This window comes from Callorhinus ursinus, unplaced genomic scaffold (assembly GCF_003265705.2).
Source record: "Callorhinus ursinus isolate GAN/ISIS: 27379988/994484 unplaced genomic scaffold, GSC_fseal_2.0 scaffold32, whole genome shotgun sequence".
Lineage (NCBI taxonomy): Eukaryota > Metazoa > Chordata > Mammalia > Carnivora > Otariidae > Callorhinus > Callorhinus ursinus.
Window position 1 is genome coordinate 10,659,529 of NW_027397094.1, and position 16,424 is coordinate 10,675,952.

The 16,424-nt window shown below is 42.0% G+C and overlaps 1 protein-coding gene across 1 annotated transcript in view; it reads right to left on the reverse strand.

Annotated features, from left to right (window-relative positions):
• Positions 1–16,424, reverse strand: part of RYR2 (ryanodine receptor 2) — a 728,853-nt gene that overhangs the window by 27,611 nt on the left and 684,818 nt on the right. Inside the window, exons 88-96 of the mRNA XM_073878937.1 lie at positions 16,286–16,390; positions 13,395–13,476; positions 10,046–11,343; positions 8,850–8,917; positions 7,242–7,389; positions 4,206–4,292; positions 3,357–3,575; positions 1,731–1,861; positions 350–392 (exon numbers count right to left, since the gene is read on the reverse strand). Coding sequence (XP_073735038.1) covers positions 350–392; positions 1,731–1,861; positions 3,357–3,575; positions 4,206–4,292; positions 7,242–7,389; positions 8,850–8,917; positions 10,046–11,343; positions 13,395–13,476; positions 16,286–16,390 — 2,181 coding nt within the window. The remainder of the gene's footprint in view (positions 1–349; positions 393–1,730; positions 1,862–3,356; positions 3,576–4,205; positions 4,293–7,241; positions 7,390–8,849; positions 8,918–10,045; positions 11,344–13,394; positions 13,477–16,285; positions 16,391–16,424) is intronic.

Consider the following 16,424-nt stretch of genomic DNA (forward strand, 5'->3'; position numbering starts at 1 on the left):
TATAGCTGTCTTATCAGAAAATGGCCATCGGCTAATTTAGGTTACCCAAACAATCACAGAGAAAATTCTCACTAAGTCCTGTTGCTGTGCGGACTGAGCACCGTTTATTCGCCTGAGTCAGAGGATAGGTGGATGAAGCAGTGCTTATTTATTTTATAGCTAGAGAGTATGGGTTTTTTTTACGTGCAATTTTTGAAATTCATATTCAATTCCACTGCCACTTTGAAATTGACATTGACAGATAAAGCACACCTCAATATTTCATTCTACATAGGAGCCACATCAAATTCAAGTCTGAATTGTGCTCTAGGAAAGAAACAGAGAATGCATTCCTTTTGAGAAGTATTACCTTTCTTTTAACAAATTTGTCCCAGTAGTTGTTGGGAAATGACCTAAAAAATATAAAAGCATAAAAGTAAAATAATAACATTTGAAAAATGATAAACAATATATTGTTTGGAATATACAACATATTTAAAATAATATGTAAACATATATTCTTCCATTCACAAAAATCATAATGAATTTATGTCCCATCTTATCCCACAATTTTTCTATATCATAGGTAGATCAAATATTATTTAAAGGTTATGCTATCAATATATACATGCAGAATCACAAAAAGACTATGGACTACTATTTTAATGGAGAAGAATATGAGCATATTTATTAATAAGCAGTTCTTGTTATATTTATTTACTTGTCAATATATGTCATTTGTAACATGTCAAATACATTTTTTTGTCAATTGTGTTCAAAAATTAAAGTATCTAAAAATCTGTCATTGTTTTTCCTACAAAGTAAAAAAAAATCTCATTTGTCCTCAAGGAAACTGAGCAAGACACCAAATCCTCCAGGAAACTGGCACCTTGACTAACACCGAGTATCACTTAAAGGGACAGACTTAATTTGACTTCGTATAAACAGCTAGAGTTGATAAATAAAACACTGAGCATTTAGAGTAAACATTTATAATGCACAAAGAAACCATCCCTATTTGAAAACTCAGAGCTTATTAGAAATTTTAACTTCGTAAGAATAAGCAAGACTGATGACAATAAAAAGATATTTCACACTTGAGTAGTACAGACCACTCAAAAGCTACTGCATCACTAATACCTTTAGCGGTGGACAATTACACTTTTGGGATGGATTTATACCTGGAACAGCAGCTAGTAGTTTGGGTCTTGATCTCACAAGTGTAATATTTAGTGTATAGAAAAAAAGTATTTGTTTCTCTGCCTTAAGTTTTACAGGTCTTACTCCTTAACTAGTTTGATGCCCGGCTGCTTGATGATATCAACAGCAAGTTTACAACTTCGATACATTAAAAGTATGAAATGCAGTATTTTTGCCTTTAGTGCTACAACTCTTTCCTTAATTTTTGCCTCCTCTGTGCTTTTGGAGGAGAGAACCCTGCTCTGTAGGTTACGTACCTCCAGCTACACTCTTCCCTGAACACTGAGTAATGGGTGTCACATTCCATCAGTGCTTTGAAAATGGACTCAAAGCCATTTTTGATTAAGGAATTCAGAACACAGATGGGAAAAAATTGACGGCATCCATTAAGAAGCTGACAGCGTTTAGTCTTTTGATATTCTTGGCTGAAAATATCACTATTATTCACCTCCGCTAAACTTCTGACAAATCTGCAAGAACTCCAGCAAAGTATTTTTTTTTTGTCTTGAAATTTTTGAGCATAGAAATGTCTCACATAATTCTTTACTCACTGTGTGTTGATTACAAGTCTATCCCACTGGCCTTTAATATCATCTTCTGAAGGCTGTTCTGTAATATAAAGCCCATCAAATTCCAATTTTCGAGCTACTTCCTTTTCTCGCTTAAAAATAACCAATGGGACCTACATTTGAAAAAATAAACACATTAAAATTAGTTTAGATTTACTGGTATCTCTTGTGGTCACTATCTGTACAAAACAGATTTTTGGAAAAAGAAATATTTCCCATGTTACTTCCAGGAAGGTAAAACTGGGTGAAAATGAATTGGTTATATTTAGGCAGAAAGGAACATCTAGAGGTTTAGGAAAAACAAATGGAATAGATATCATATATAATCCTATGTTTCTAAACACATGCATACTTACAGATATTTGCACTAAAGAAATCACTTTTAAGTATTAAAGAGAAAAGGATTCAATATATCCTTTATTACAACATATTTATTATATATCTTTATATACGAGACACGAACAGCTACAATAAAATGTAGCAATGTTACCAATGTTCCCAAATGCATGCTTCTAAAAAGTGCAGTTTTATTTGCGAAATCTCTTTAATGATTCCATGCTCAGAGTGTCCATATGCATTTTGAAATAAGTTTTAATTTCAGCATCAGCAAAAATCTTTGTCAGTTTGCCAAAATGTTTCCAGAAGATATTGATTCATCTCATCTTCTCATCTGGACAGATTTTACACAAGGCAGATAGAAGGATGCAGACGTTTTGGAAGTATTCAAGAATACCTCCCCCTACCCCAACTCATAAAACAAAGGAAAGAAAACGAGGGAGAGGAATTTCTAAAGAAAATTTTACATTCTAGTCTTTTACTCTAGGCTCTGGTTTTTCAAAAGTCTTCTAGAAGTTTCACAATCAGAGGCAGGGGACAGCGAAATAAAGTGTTACCATGAAAAGGTGTCTTGCCAGGAAAAAATAAAGAGGTTTGCAAAAGTGATGGGCAGCCCTGAGCGCTCGGAGACTCTTGAGTTCTAGTCACCAAATTATATTATTCTCTTGGTAGGGATCTAGGGATAGAGCTGTATTATTTTCTGGGTGAAATGTGACAAACTATAAAGCATTTGTGCCAGTGATGGCATTAGATAGGTACCTAATAACAGGACAATCAAAACGACTCAGGTTCCACATGATGTATTCTGTAACTCTAATATACCAGAGCACTGCTAGGACACATGGTGGGTTACTTCTGCGGGGTCAAGTTTTGGTGAAACTGGCCATTATGTGAATAATTACCAATATGTGACAAAGCTATAACAAGATGGCCCAAAGCCATCTGCCCTTCCTGGGACAGCCTGCAGCCAACGTGGAGCTCTGAAGACCAGGCTCCAATGCCCTAGCCCAAGACAACCCTGTAGGGACATCCCAACTCATGGCCTGAGGCCCGTGCATGGGCCCTGTCATGTCTGAAAGGTAGCACCACTTTCCCTCTGTTGCACTCTGCTTCCTTCCCTTGCCCCACTGGTGTTGACTCATTGAACATTCCCTAATAATCCTCATGCAGGTGATTTGCCCATCTCAGAGTCTGCTTCCCCAGAGGTCCAACCTGCAACAGACACAGGCATACACGGACACACACGGGTACCTTGGTGCCTTACTATCTTACTTTCAAGCAGTAGTATCCGATGATGCAGAAGAAAGAAATGACCGTGTGGAGAATAGCTAAGATCCTCAGCGTGGGCTCCATATACCCGCTGCTCTCCTCCAGGACGTAGTGAACCGCGATGATTCTGGGCGAGCCGCCATCTAGGCTGCTAACTTTGGCATTTTCACTCGAACTGCGAGGGGGGAGCTCCTTTCCTTCAACCACAGAAGAAGTGGAGACCTGATTCAAACCATTTAAAGTAGAGTCAGTCGCTTCCTCTAAGATATCGGTGCAAACAAGAAACCCAGTGGAAACCCAGTGGAAACCCAGCCTTATCAGCGAAGAGCCAGAGATGAAGCCCGTGTCCCATGAAAAGACTAAAAGCAAAGGCTAAAAATAAAGAGATAGCTTTTCAAAAACCAATGGCAAATAATGAGCATACTCCTTCTAACCCCAGCAAGAGTTATGAGGATTCTAAGGCATGCGGGGGTGGGGGTTGGGCGTGGTGAGAACAGATGGCTAAGCTGCCTTCCCAATTATCCAAAGAATTTAACGTAATAAAGGTATGCCACACCCAGATATGGTAACAAGTGAGATATTCAGCCAAATTAGGCTAGGGACACTGGGGAAATCCTCCACTGAATCAAATGCTCATCAGCTGAGACATTTCCCACTTAGTTTGGAAGAAAAAATCTACTCCTGTCTTACTAGACCATCAGTGAGGTGCTTGACCTCTAGGTTTTCTCTTTCATCAAAACATATTTTAGAATAGGATTAGACGTGCTCATTAGTGGATCTGTGAAATCTACACATGCAATTCAGTCCATCTGTAGTTTCATACTGGTTATTGAAAGACGAAGACATACGTACCTTATAAAAGAGCAAGATGAAATTGATTGCAAATGCGACAAATAAGGCTAACATTCTCATGTTGTAAAAGTTGCGAGCAAAATAGTTCTGAAGGTGAAAAAAATGATTAAAAGGTCACTGAATCAAGAGATTGACATGTGCAGACAATTTACATTAAGCATTCCTTCGTTTACCCAAAACTATTTCTCGAGAGCCTACTGTGTATCAAGTAGCATTCTTGGTGCTGTAGACATAACAGCAAATAAGAAAATCTGAGCCACCATGGAGGACACAAAGGATAAAGAAGCACATCCGCAGATTAAAGAAGACGAAACAAAACATAATCTCAAGGGATGCTAAATGCTATGAAGAAAAAGCCATCAGGTTAAGGGCTTAGGGAATGGGGGTGCTATTTTAGATAGGTGGGTCAGGGAAGGCTTATTTTAGGTAATAACATTTGAGCATGGGCCTGAACACCATGGGACAGCAAGGCAAGTGAACAATGTCGGGGGAGAGTGTATTGAGAGAGAGAGAGCATGGGTTCTGGGGCACCAAGGTTCTGAGTTCCGAGTGACGGTGCGCTTGGGGACAGTGAGAGAGGACAGGAAATAGTGGGAGGGAATGAGGTCAGACAGGTGAGGAGGACAGAGGCTTACAGGCTTTTGATAAAAGTTTGTAATGTTCCTTCCAGTGCAATGGGTTGGTTTATGACCTCTGGGGCCACGCTGCCCGACTGTGGAGCCCACCCTCACCACTCACTCACTGCAGATGCAGACAAGCACCTAACCATTCCTGTAGTATCACTCTGATCATCTGTAAAGTGGGCATAACAACAGAACCTTCCTCAGAGGTTTGCTCTGAGGGTAAGTTCATGGAGGGAAAGTTAGTTATTAATCTTGTTATTATCACTGGAATTATTACTGTATTCCAGGTGGGATGGCAAGCTATTGGGGGATCTGAAGAGGGCTTGAGATGACTGGAAATTATAACTTCCCTGTGGGAGACAGATAAGAAGCAAGCATGGAAGGAAGGGGACTAATTAGAGCGACCACAGGAGAGCAGGAGGGGTGATACTGGTGGCGGTGGCCTGGCCTGGGAGGAGCTGTGGAGACAGAAGAACTGAGCAGACTCTGGCTATACTTGGAAGACAGAACTGGGAAGAATTCCCACTGGATTGGATTTGAGGGAGGAAAGAAAGAGAGGACTCAGATATCGTAACTTCTGGATTTGGGGTCAGAGCAACTCAATAAATGGTTGGTGCCATTTATCGGCTGGAAAAACACCTAGAGGAGAAGTAGGTCGAAGGAAAAAGGCGATTGGAAATATCAAGTACTTGTTTTACTGTGAAATGGGAGAGGTCTATGGGGCATCCAAGAGGATGTGCCAGGGGCTTTAGCATGACAGGCCCTATCAAGATGACAACGTATCCCATTATCGGTCTCCATGTACACACCCCATTCGGGTTGTGTCATCTCCCACACAGGACCCTGCCTTTACTGCCACGGCTTAAGGACTACCTACCACAGCCAAACCAGGTCAGTCACACTGGTTCTTCTTGTGGAAGGCTGGAACTGGGTCATGGGAGGCTGAGTTGGTAACCTTGGTTATCTGAGCTGGCAGGTCACAAAGACTTGAGGGACAAGGGGCCTGTGGTGGCCTGATGTGGCCATGATCAGTCTTGTGTAGACAAAATGGTGGGCAGAGGAAGTCATATGGGAAAGAGAAGCAGGAAAACAGAGAACACATGACCCTGAGGCAGACGATGGAAGACAGACCTCACTGACTTGCTTTGCACGACTGTAGTTAAACACCGTCTTCAGGAATCCACTGGGGCTATGGCGGGTTATCGGGGAGCCCATTCAACCCCATGCCCTACCATCTATGCTGCACCTGTCACCATGGCAACTATCACAACACAGCATATCAGTGATTATCTAGGGGTATCTACAGAACGTTTACGTTCGGGATACTTGGTACCAAACGATGTGGGGAAAATAAAGGGAGTTGAAGAAGACATAATTGAAACTATTAACTAAAATATGTTTGCATAAATTATATAAGAATGTGTAATATTTATTTATACATAAGCAGGTAGAATATATAATTACTGAGGACACTCCATTTCCCTTCTAGGTGAAGGGCTATAGTGTACTGAGTTTCTTGCCTATTTTTGATTTCGCAAAGGCTGTAAAACATTAAATATGATTTTGTCTTTCAAATGGCTTTATTATGAGGAATGTTGGTCTTGGTTTCTAGGTCGGACATTATTGGTTAGCACCTCTTGTAGGTTTACTCTGCACACTCATCTCCCAACATTTTCCTGCTTTAAAAAAGTGTATACATTATAATAAAAGGCCTTTCAGCCAAAATTTTTATGAATTCCATCTTGTACGAATATGAACAGAGAACTACACCTTTCTTGGTTTTTCAAATATGAATATGCATTTTATTAATTTGGAGAGCATTTCTGCAAAATATATAGGACACTACATAAAGAACTGTCTTCTCTCTTTTCATTCCCTTCTTTTCCTTGTTTCTGTTTAAAGAATAAATTTGAATAGACCTTATTATCCGTAGGAAGTCGGCTCACTACATTAATGTTTTTGTAACTGGGCTTTTAATAAAAAGGTGATGTTCTAGAAAAACTGATGAACCCAGTTCTGGAACATCAATATGAATTACTTGTACCCTCAAAGTCGTGTCTTGCTTTCATTCACCGCAGACCCTCACACAGTGTGTCCCGCAGAGTATACTTATTAATCTGCCCTAAAGCCTTTGTGGGAACACACCGGTTGCCCTGTGTTGGCAGTCACTGTATCAGATGGTTTCAGGTAATGTGGATGTGTGTGGAGGTTATGGTTTGATGACAGGGAGCAGTGGACCAAAGGCATTTATTATAAAATATGAACACACTCAGGTGAGTAAATAAAACATATTTGTAGGACTGACTTGGTCCCCTGATTGCCACCCAAGGAAAGGTCAACGAGTATTTACTAGGCCTGAATTGCTATGGTCTCACAATATATCAATAACAATATTCACTCTAGAACATCTTACTAGAAGTTTCTGTTGATATGCTATGATTTTCTTCCAGAACGCAGACTCGGGAATTTCCGGCTCCCCGTATCTGTGTGTGTGGAGCTGTCTCAACTTCTGTTTACCCTTATCTTCTTTGGCTTTTTCTTCTTTTTCCCCATCTTCTCCCCTGCAAACACAAATGACTGAAATATAAGCCATCCAGAAACTAAAGAGGTGAACGGGTTTGTGCCAAATTAGACACACGAACAAATACTTAAATCAGAGCATCCTTGTTGAAAACTAGTTCCTCTTTCAGTCCATTATCATATTCAGATTTTTAGAACGAGGGCTAAGATTTCCTGCCTCTCACTGCCTCCCATAGATGGACAATCCTGTGAGGGGCAAATCTAAAGGACATTTTACAGGCTTGAAGTGTTTTTAGAGCTATATGTAGCACATTCCCTTCCGGTTGTGCAATAAAAACACTTAAGTAAAAAGAGGATATCAAAGAAGACACTTTTCTTTTTTTTTTTTTTTTTTTTGCTGTGACTTTCCAAACAACCTTATTTTTAAATTATGATTTTCAGGTTCAGATTTCACACTGACCAGCCATTAGGACTTAAAATCAGAGGCGTATGCATTTGGTTGTTCACATGGATAAAGCATGTCAAGATATTCATTTTGCAGACAATTATGGAATCAGAAGCACTGATATTTGACACCTACAACCCTTCTGGTTATAAAATACCAAAATCCTTCATGAAAGCCTATTTATGTCACATATACACAACCCATACTTAACCTGTATGAGCTCTAACATTTTTTTAACATGAAAGAACTGTCCCTGAAATGGCTGTCATGCTGTTTCATTTCATTAAACAGTCATTAATGTGGCCATTTTTACAACCAAGAAGGATCTATAAATAGTGCCAACTGTAAAGAATAGCCAAAGAAAATAGCAATGAAGAGAAAAATATAAGTGCTAAGGGAGCACAGTGGCTCTCACAGGTACTTCAGATTTGACTTCACTGATTTTTTAAAAGTGTGCACATGAAGCCGTCTAAACTGGGGGAAAGATGTAGGTTTCAGTGATTGACAGAAAGCCAGTGTTATGAGGAAGTGATCCATTTTTATTGTTTCACATTCAGCTCTTTACTTCTTACTGCTCTGTAGCACTGGGAATGTGGGGGGAAACTGAAGATTTCTGGGTCCCGCACCAGACCTGCTGAATCAGGGATCTCTGCGGTGGGGCCCGGGGATGGATCTTGGTTTTTAACAAATTCGCCGGGCCATTTTTATGCGTGGGACGTCAGTGCAAGAATTCTACACAGCGGCGTTCAGAACGTTTGTCTCCTCCCTGGCTGACGAGGACAGTAGTGTCTGCACGGTTTTAGGCCCGGAACTGAAGCAGTCAGTGCCCTTGTGGACAGCATGACACGGAATCACGGGAGTCGCCCACAAACAGAATCCTCATGGAACAAAGAAGACGGGATGGCGTGGCAGCCCGAGGGCTTGCCAGAGCCTCTCCTCTGGGATGGCGGATTTCGTCCTGTAGCACCAGACTGTCCGTCGTGTGCTCAGGAGGGAGGGCGAGCAAGTAACGGAGACTTAGTGAAACAAAGGGAGGTACACAGAAACAACACATACTCCGCCTTTTCGGGTTCAGATTTGTTTTCTTCTTTTTCCTCCTTTTCTTCCTCTTTCACCTTCTGTTCCTTGAATGAACCAAGGGGGAGAAGAAAGAAAAGCAGGGATTACACGTCACCTTTGAGCGAGTTGAGGGAACCCTGTGACCATGAGGCAAACCCTAACCTGCAGATGATACCCTCTTACCACACTGGCGCTTCCCTCCGCGCGTCCCTCCCACGCCAGCAGGAGGCACAGACCTGCTGGGCTCCTCTCACTTTCCTTGCGCACTTCAGAAGGACCTTCTTGCCCTCATCCACCTCCTCAAGCGTTACTCACCCCTTTAGGTTTCACCGAAGTACTCCAAACCGTAGTGACGTCTCTGCTCTCTCAATGTTTGTGACCTCTACTGTCTAGTGTCTATATTGACTGAGCACTTACTAATTTCCCAGTTTTTTCGTGAGTGTTAGTTAGACCTTTCTAACAAACTCTTTAAGGGGCTCCGTCGTTAAGCGTCCGCCTTCGGCTCAGGTCACGGTCCCAGGGTCCCGGGATCGAGCCCCGCATCGGGCTCCCTGCTCCGCGGGAAGCCTGCTTCTCCCTCTCCCACTGCCCCTGCTTGTGTTCCCGCTCTCGCTGTGTCTCTCTGTGTCAAATGAATAAAATCTTTAAAAAAATAAAAGGCAGTTTGAAAGCAGTGGTCACATCTTCTGTTTCCCTGAATGCGCTATGATACCCAGTGGCGTTAGGCACATGGTAAAGGCTCATAAAATATGTGCGGCCAGGATGACTGCTCAGCTGACTGTTGTCGTTAGGGTGGGGACTTGAGCTTATACCTTAACGGTTTAAGATACTTCAGTAATTTGTAAAGAGTCTTAACAAGGCCGGCGTTGCCTACCATTTCCCTTTGGAAACTCAAGTCATGTATTTTTTTTTTTTAAGATTTTATTTATTTGACAGAGAGGGAACACAAGCAGGGGTAGAGGGAGAGGGAGAAGCAGGCTTCCCGCAGAGCGGGGAGCCCGATGCGGGGCTCGATCCCAGGACCCCGGGACCGTGACCTGAGCTGACGGCAGACGCTTAACGACAGAGCCACCCAGGCGCCTCTCAAGTCACGTATTTAACACCACTCTGGCACCAGCCCGAGAACGGGGGTGAAGTTCATTTTTCACACCCACCTGAAGTCCAGAGGGCTACGGTGACTTAGAGTCCATTACCTGGAATTTTTCTTGCACATCGGGGATGGGGACCGGGTTGCTCATGAGGTCACTGAGGCCAGCGTTTGGATTATGGGGAATGAGTTTGTACTGTCCTCCTTCTCTCTTCAGATCCAAGCCAAATATGTCTGAAAGAAGGTCGCTTTCCTCCGTCAGCTCCTTCAGGTCTGTCAGATCTTCCGAGGGCAGGGCGGCTTCCATGGGTCTCCTGTCTCCCTCCTCGCCATCCTCCCTCACCTCATCCTGAGTGGGGTCCGGCATGTTGGCTAAGAGCTCTGCCACCCTGATCTTCTTTGCTCCTTCTACCAGGCTGCCCCCCAGCAGCAGGCTGCAAACGATGCGGAAAAAGCCTCGGGAAACACTGGCTACGAAGTGCAGGAGGCTCGCGAACATACTCCAATAGGATGAAAAGGCGGCTGTGACCATATCCTTCACGGTCATCTTCTTTACCTTCTTCATCTGTTTCTTCAGGCTCTTCAGGCTGAGCATTCGCATGAGGGTCAAGATATTGTACCTGAGAGCCAACAGTGCCGACTTGACCGTCAGAATGGAAAAGAAACCCATTCTGGGCCCCTGCTCTTCGGGCTTCTCCTTCTCACTTTCGTCCTTATTTGCCGACCTCTCGTTCAGATCCGACTCGGAGATCTGCGCCGCCAGTTGCATTTCAAATATGGTGTCCTCGCAGAAGTTGACGAAAAGCTCCATCTTCTCCTTTTCTCCCCCTTCGTTGACCACGTCAAAGATGAACTGCCGTTTGGACTCCTTGACCTGGGGCTTCTCCCACTGGGTGCGGCTGGACTCACTGATTTCGAAATAAACCCGCTCGATGCGTTTGGCACTTCCCATGATCTCGATGCGGCCCAGAAAGGGCTGGAAGTAATTCAGGACGCTCTCTGCCAACTCCAGGAACGTCTGCAGTCGAGTGTCGTTGGGCATGTGTTCGGACAGGTTGGTCAGGAGAACGGCAACGTTGAAGCCGATGTCCTTCGCGGGCTCGTGGAACCGTTTGACAAACTCTTCATAGTCGAGGGTCTCGTTTTCATCGGTCTCTGCACAGGACAGAAGAAACTCGGTTTCTGACTGCGTGTAGTGCTTATGGCTCTCCATCGCTTTATGGAAGTCCCTCTTGGAAATGACTCCCTTGCCGTCGGGATCATATTCCTTAAATGTGTCAGAAGAAGTCAAATCCTTTAGTTTTAAGAACATGTCAAAAAACTTGAGAATCATCTCCACGTTGTTGGAAGATTCCACGAGCATATCGACCATCTGTTTGCCAATGGTTCCATTAACAACATTACCTGGTGGCAAAGAATTGCATGCGTTCAAAGGAAACATTTTTGATAAAACCAGTGCCTACAGAAAAAAAATGACAATATAACTCTTCCATGACATCTGAATCAAGGATACCTCCTTGTTTATCTTCCACTGCACGAAGTCTCAGGAAAAGATGGAGAGTGATTTGTAAACTCTAGCTTAAAGGAGGGATTACATAAACACATGCAAAACCATATTTTGCAAAGTGGTTAGACTAACAAGGGTACAACAGTATTTGAACAAAAGCTGTTGTTTTTTTTCCCTCAAATTGATCAAGGAAGCAACATATTCTCAGATAGAGAAAATGGGGGAATATTTTTATATCCTAAAGCCAGAAACTTAAGTCCAGTTTCATATTAATAATAAAAATGAGCATTTGGACAGCTTTTTAGGGTTGAAATCATTACTCGTAGACAATGCCTGATTTAATGCTCATAGCTCTGTAAGGCAGTTTACTTTTTATTAATTCTGATTTTACTATTGAGGAAAGTGAAGTTTAGCAAATCAGTGGGCTAAATCAATGTGCCCGTTGTGATGGGATTAGTGAGGATGAGTGCCAGGGCTTTAAACAGATCCTCTGAAAGCAAATTATATGCTCTTTCTGGTTTACAATGTAAAGCCCTCTCCCTACATTTCTTCATGGTCTGGAATATTTATTGTCAGAAAATGGAAGATCACTGATAAGCTTGAGAAAATTAGATAGTACCCTAAATTATAGAGTCACAGAACGCTTTTATTCCTTGAACAGAATGTGCAGTGTAACATAAAGACAGAAACAGAACAAAGACACGTGGTGAGGTCTGCTGGAGTCCACTTGTGCCGCAGTAAACACCGTGGTTATGAGCGCGGGCTCAGGAGCCACACTGTTGGGTTTGAATCCAGGCTCCACCATCTACTAGCTGAGCAACCTCAGCTTTTGGTGCCTCAGTTTCCTCATTTGCAAAACAGCAGTAATGATACTACCAAACTCCTAACCCTGGCATGAGGATTAAATGAGGAGCTGCTACATGATAGCGGGTGGATTTACATCGTCACGGGTGCAGTCACTGCTTCTCCTGCTTTTATTCTGCTTGTTACTATTAACTAGACGAAAATTTGATTTGACGTCATGGTAAAGGGTCCTGCGCTCCAGTGGCTGCCACCTAAGGGTTTCTGCCAACGTGGCATCTTTGAAGTCCTACCACAAGGCACGCCTCTTGCCTTCGTTAATTGAAGGGCAGTTACGCAAAGCATGGCCAACTGAGAACCAGAGAAAAATTAGGAGGGAGTCAAGAAAAAAGGATAGGTAACGATAGCAAACATTTTTTAGTAGCTTTGGTCATAGTCACATGATTTCACTGACTTCTCACATTCCCTCTGTCATTACCTCCATTTTACGGAGAAGGAAATGGAGAAGGAACTAGGGCAAGGGTCGCACTGCTAGGAAGTGGGAAAGCGGGGATTCGAACCCAAGCTCTGGACCATCACGCTTATTACTGCCCGACACTGAAGAGAAATGCAGTAGCAGAGAAAGGCAAGTTGGAAAGAGAAAAGAGAGAGAATGCGAGCGGAGGGAGGCCCACGGCAGAAGCACGCACGAGACTGCCACCAGCAGCTGTTCTGGGGGGTAGTGCCCCCTGTTCTCCTTCTCCTGAAGGATGTGAACAACCCTTGGGAGTCACAGTGTTTACGGAGTTGGAGTTTATCCAAATGCCCGTCATCCCCACTGATCATAAACAGACTAACAAGCAAATAGAATCTTTATATACTATGTGTCTGGAGAGCGTATTCTTTAGGCTATCGCTGTGAGATGAAAAGTGTCGCTGTACATCACGACTGGTTCCACCCCACCGCTACGTAAACTGAGATAGGGAAGGCACCTCTTTTTAAAAAAGATAACTTTGAGAAAACAGTAATAAAGCCAGCGATAAATCCAAGGTATCTGCCGCGTCTCAGTGTTGGTATTTTATTCTTTGTGGCATGCTGACTTCATAAGCGCACACTGATCCTTGAAATAAGAGAATGACGGGAACTTGAAAATATAAATCAAAACTACCTTCTAACATGGACAGCAACATGACCACCATGTCCTTCTGAAGATCCATTAATTCTTTTAATAGCTCAATTTGACTGGAATCCTGAAAATATTAACATACATTATATTAACATACAACACATAATACATAATATATATAATATATAGCATACATACTGCATTTGAGAGAATATGAGATGATTATGTAGCAGGGACATACTTATTTTCACAAAGAGTAGTGCTTTACCAATCATAAATACTTTCTAGGATTACCGAATAAAAGAAAGGCCAAGTATGTAGCCTATTGCAAAGAGATATACTTCAGAGTTAGTATTTACTACTGATTCTATCTCATTTTATTAAAGTATGTGTGAGGACAATGAACAAGTCTAACAGAAGGATGAAAGCAGCCTCAGATTCTCTAGCACCACACGAGACTCATGTGCCTCTACACATCTGACTTCTTTTTTATTTTATTTTATTATGTTAATCACCATACAGTACATCATTAGTTTTTGATGTAGTGTTCCATGATTCATTGTTTGCTTATAACACCCAGTGCTCCATGCAGAACGTGCCCTCTTTAATACCCATCACCAGGCTAACCCGTCCCCCTACCCCCCTCCCCTCTAGAACCCTCAGTTTGTTTCTCAGAGTCCTGAGTCTCTCATAGTTCCTGACATCTTTCTTTTTACTTGAAGACTGAACTTGTTTTTCCTTCTTCCTAACTTATTATACAAAAACGTTATACGTTTTGTAAAAATTAACTTATTCAGGAAAAATAGGCATAACAGTGATATGACAAAATTATTTTATATAAATCTAACAAAAATGTACCCCAGTACCACCTATATGAACAATGTATAATATATGTTATTTACCAGTTTTATTAAACTCCCTGATATTTCTCTGGTTAACGTTTTCTAGGTCTTTTGTTTGTGTTTGCTTTTGAATTTTCATCATGAAAAAAATTCTTTTACAGAGATACATTGTGTCCAAACATCACTGCTTAGATTCAGTGTAGAAACACAGAATGTACTTACATCCACATTATGACATTATGAATCACCAAATTTTCTTATCATTTGAAACTATGCTTTGTTTCTTTTAAAAAAATTACACAAGGTATCATTGTATTCATTTAGATTTGGCTACATATAAGGCTAAATTTCTCTATGGCTGGAAAAATGAGACTTTCTTTCTAAATAATGTGCCCTTGGCTAGGTCTACAAACTGAACAACTGCTAGGTAGCGCCAGATGTTAATAAAACAATGGAACTACACCAGAATGAGAACTCTCTTGTAAGTGTATCAATTTGGTTCATGTTGGTTTCTTTTACTTACTAAAATGTCACTAGTGATTAGATGAAAGAATCATGTTATTTCCTTATTTGGTGGAAGGCACCAATAACTAGATGTTGACAAAACTCAAGCCAGGCTCTTCTGAGTCCTCTTTTCAACTAGGGTTCAATCTTGGGCTATAACGACTTGAACAAAATACTAATGTAGTTTCTACCTGCTTAAGGTTGCATCCCTAGGATGACCCTAGCCCACCTTAGAGGGACTGCCTGGGAAAACTCAAGGCTGCTAAAAAAAAAAAAAAAAAAAAAAATTGTCCCGTTTGTGCCTGCTGACACCTGGGGACCAGTCTCCTCTCCCAGTCTCTGTGTGAGGGTAGGAGCTGAACTTCAATAACTGTCAGCCTGTGGGCACAGCTGGTATAATCATCTCTCTCCCTTCCTGCCTTTACTGCCCTCCCCTGCCTGGTTCCTCGTTCTCCCTTTAAAACACCCACTCACCTCTGTACAAATCAAAGTGGAGCTCCGTTCATGCTGGACTCTTTGCCCTACTATGATAGTTAATTACTGATGAAAACCTGTCCTCACCACTTTAACCAATGCCTGGCTTTGTTTATCTCTGACAATATGCTCCTGCATACTGGGGGGGCAGGTGCAAGTGTCCTCACTTCACTGGAGAAAAGGAAGCTGGTGCACACATACTATTGGGACACATGAATGAAAACACGGGGCAGGACGGGCAATGGTTGGCCTTAAATCCAGCAGTCTTTCCTCTCCCTGACACCTGGCAAACACCCATGCCCTGACAGGTATGTCAGATCTCAGGACCCATCATCAAAGTTCACCGCATCAAAGAGACTTATTTACTCTTTTCTGCAAATCTGTTCTTTACGTGCTTATCCTTACATATTTTTTCTCTTTGACTTTCGCAAAGTTAAATGTCCTGTTGATGAGTGAATGTCATCTATTGAGAACAGCAGCTCATTTATGACTCAGTAAGAAAACTGTCACTCTTTAGCAAGGGATTTGCAGATTACAAATCCTTTTTCAGTTACCTGGCAGGAGGAGGAAAATTCCAGTGAATAATCACCAAGAAGTGGGTCTATGAAGGATGGTAAAATGTACAATGTTTGAGGACTACACTGTGTTATTTCTCCATTATATTCAATTCCTTAATACCTTTTGTTCTCAGATTTGAATAATGGCTCCCACCTATTCTTAGCTTGCATAAAATTCTTTTATTAAAAGGTTGTTTTTTTGGTTTTTTTTTTTTTTTAATAGAGTAAAAAGGGTGCCTGGGTGACTCAGTTGGTTAAGCATGTGACTCTTGATTTCGGCTGAGGTCGTGATCTCACGGTCATGAGATCAAGCCCCACGTCGGGCTCTGTGCTCAGCAGAGAGTCTGCTTGCTAATCTCTCTCTCTCCTTCTCCCTCTGCTCCTCCCCTGCCCAGCTCGCTCTCTCTCTCAAATAAATAAATAAAATCTTTAAGAAATATGTAGAGAGTAAACGATGTATAAAGAAGTGATCTAAGAAAGATCATATTCAAACAAAGGTAAGCATGTTGAATTTGCCAACGATTATAGTATTTGTCATTTAGGATGGAGGATTTACCTGAGACAGCTTCATCTGCATGTGGGCAAATACATGAAGAAAGCCCACAACTGCATCCCACAGCCTGCTGTGGGCCAAGCTCTGCTGATTCCCAGTACAAGGACCCTGGAGCAGAAACAGAGAGACAGCAATCATTCTC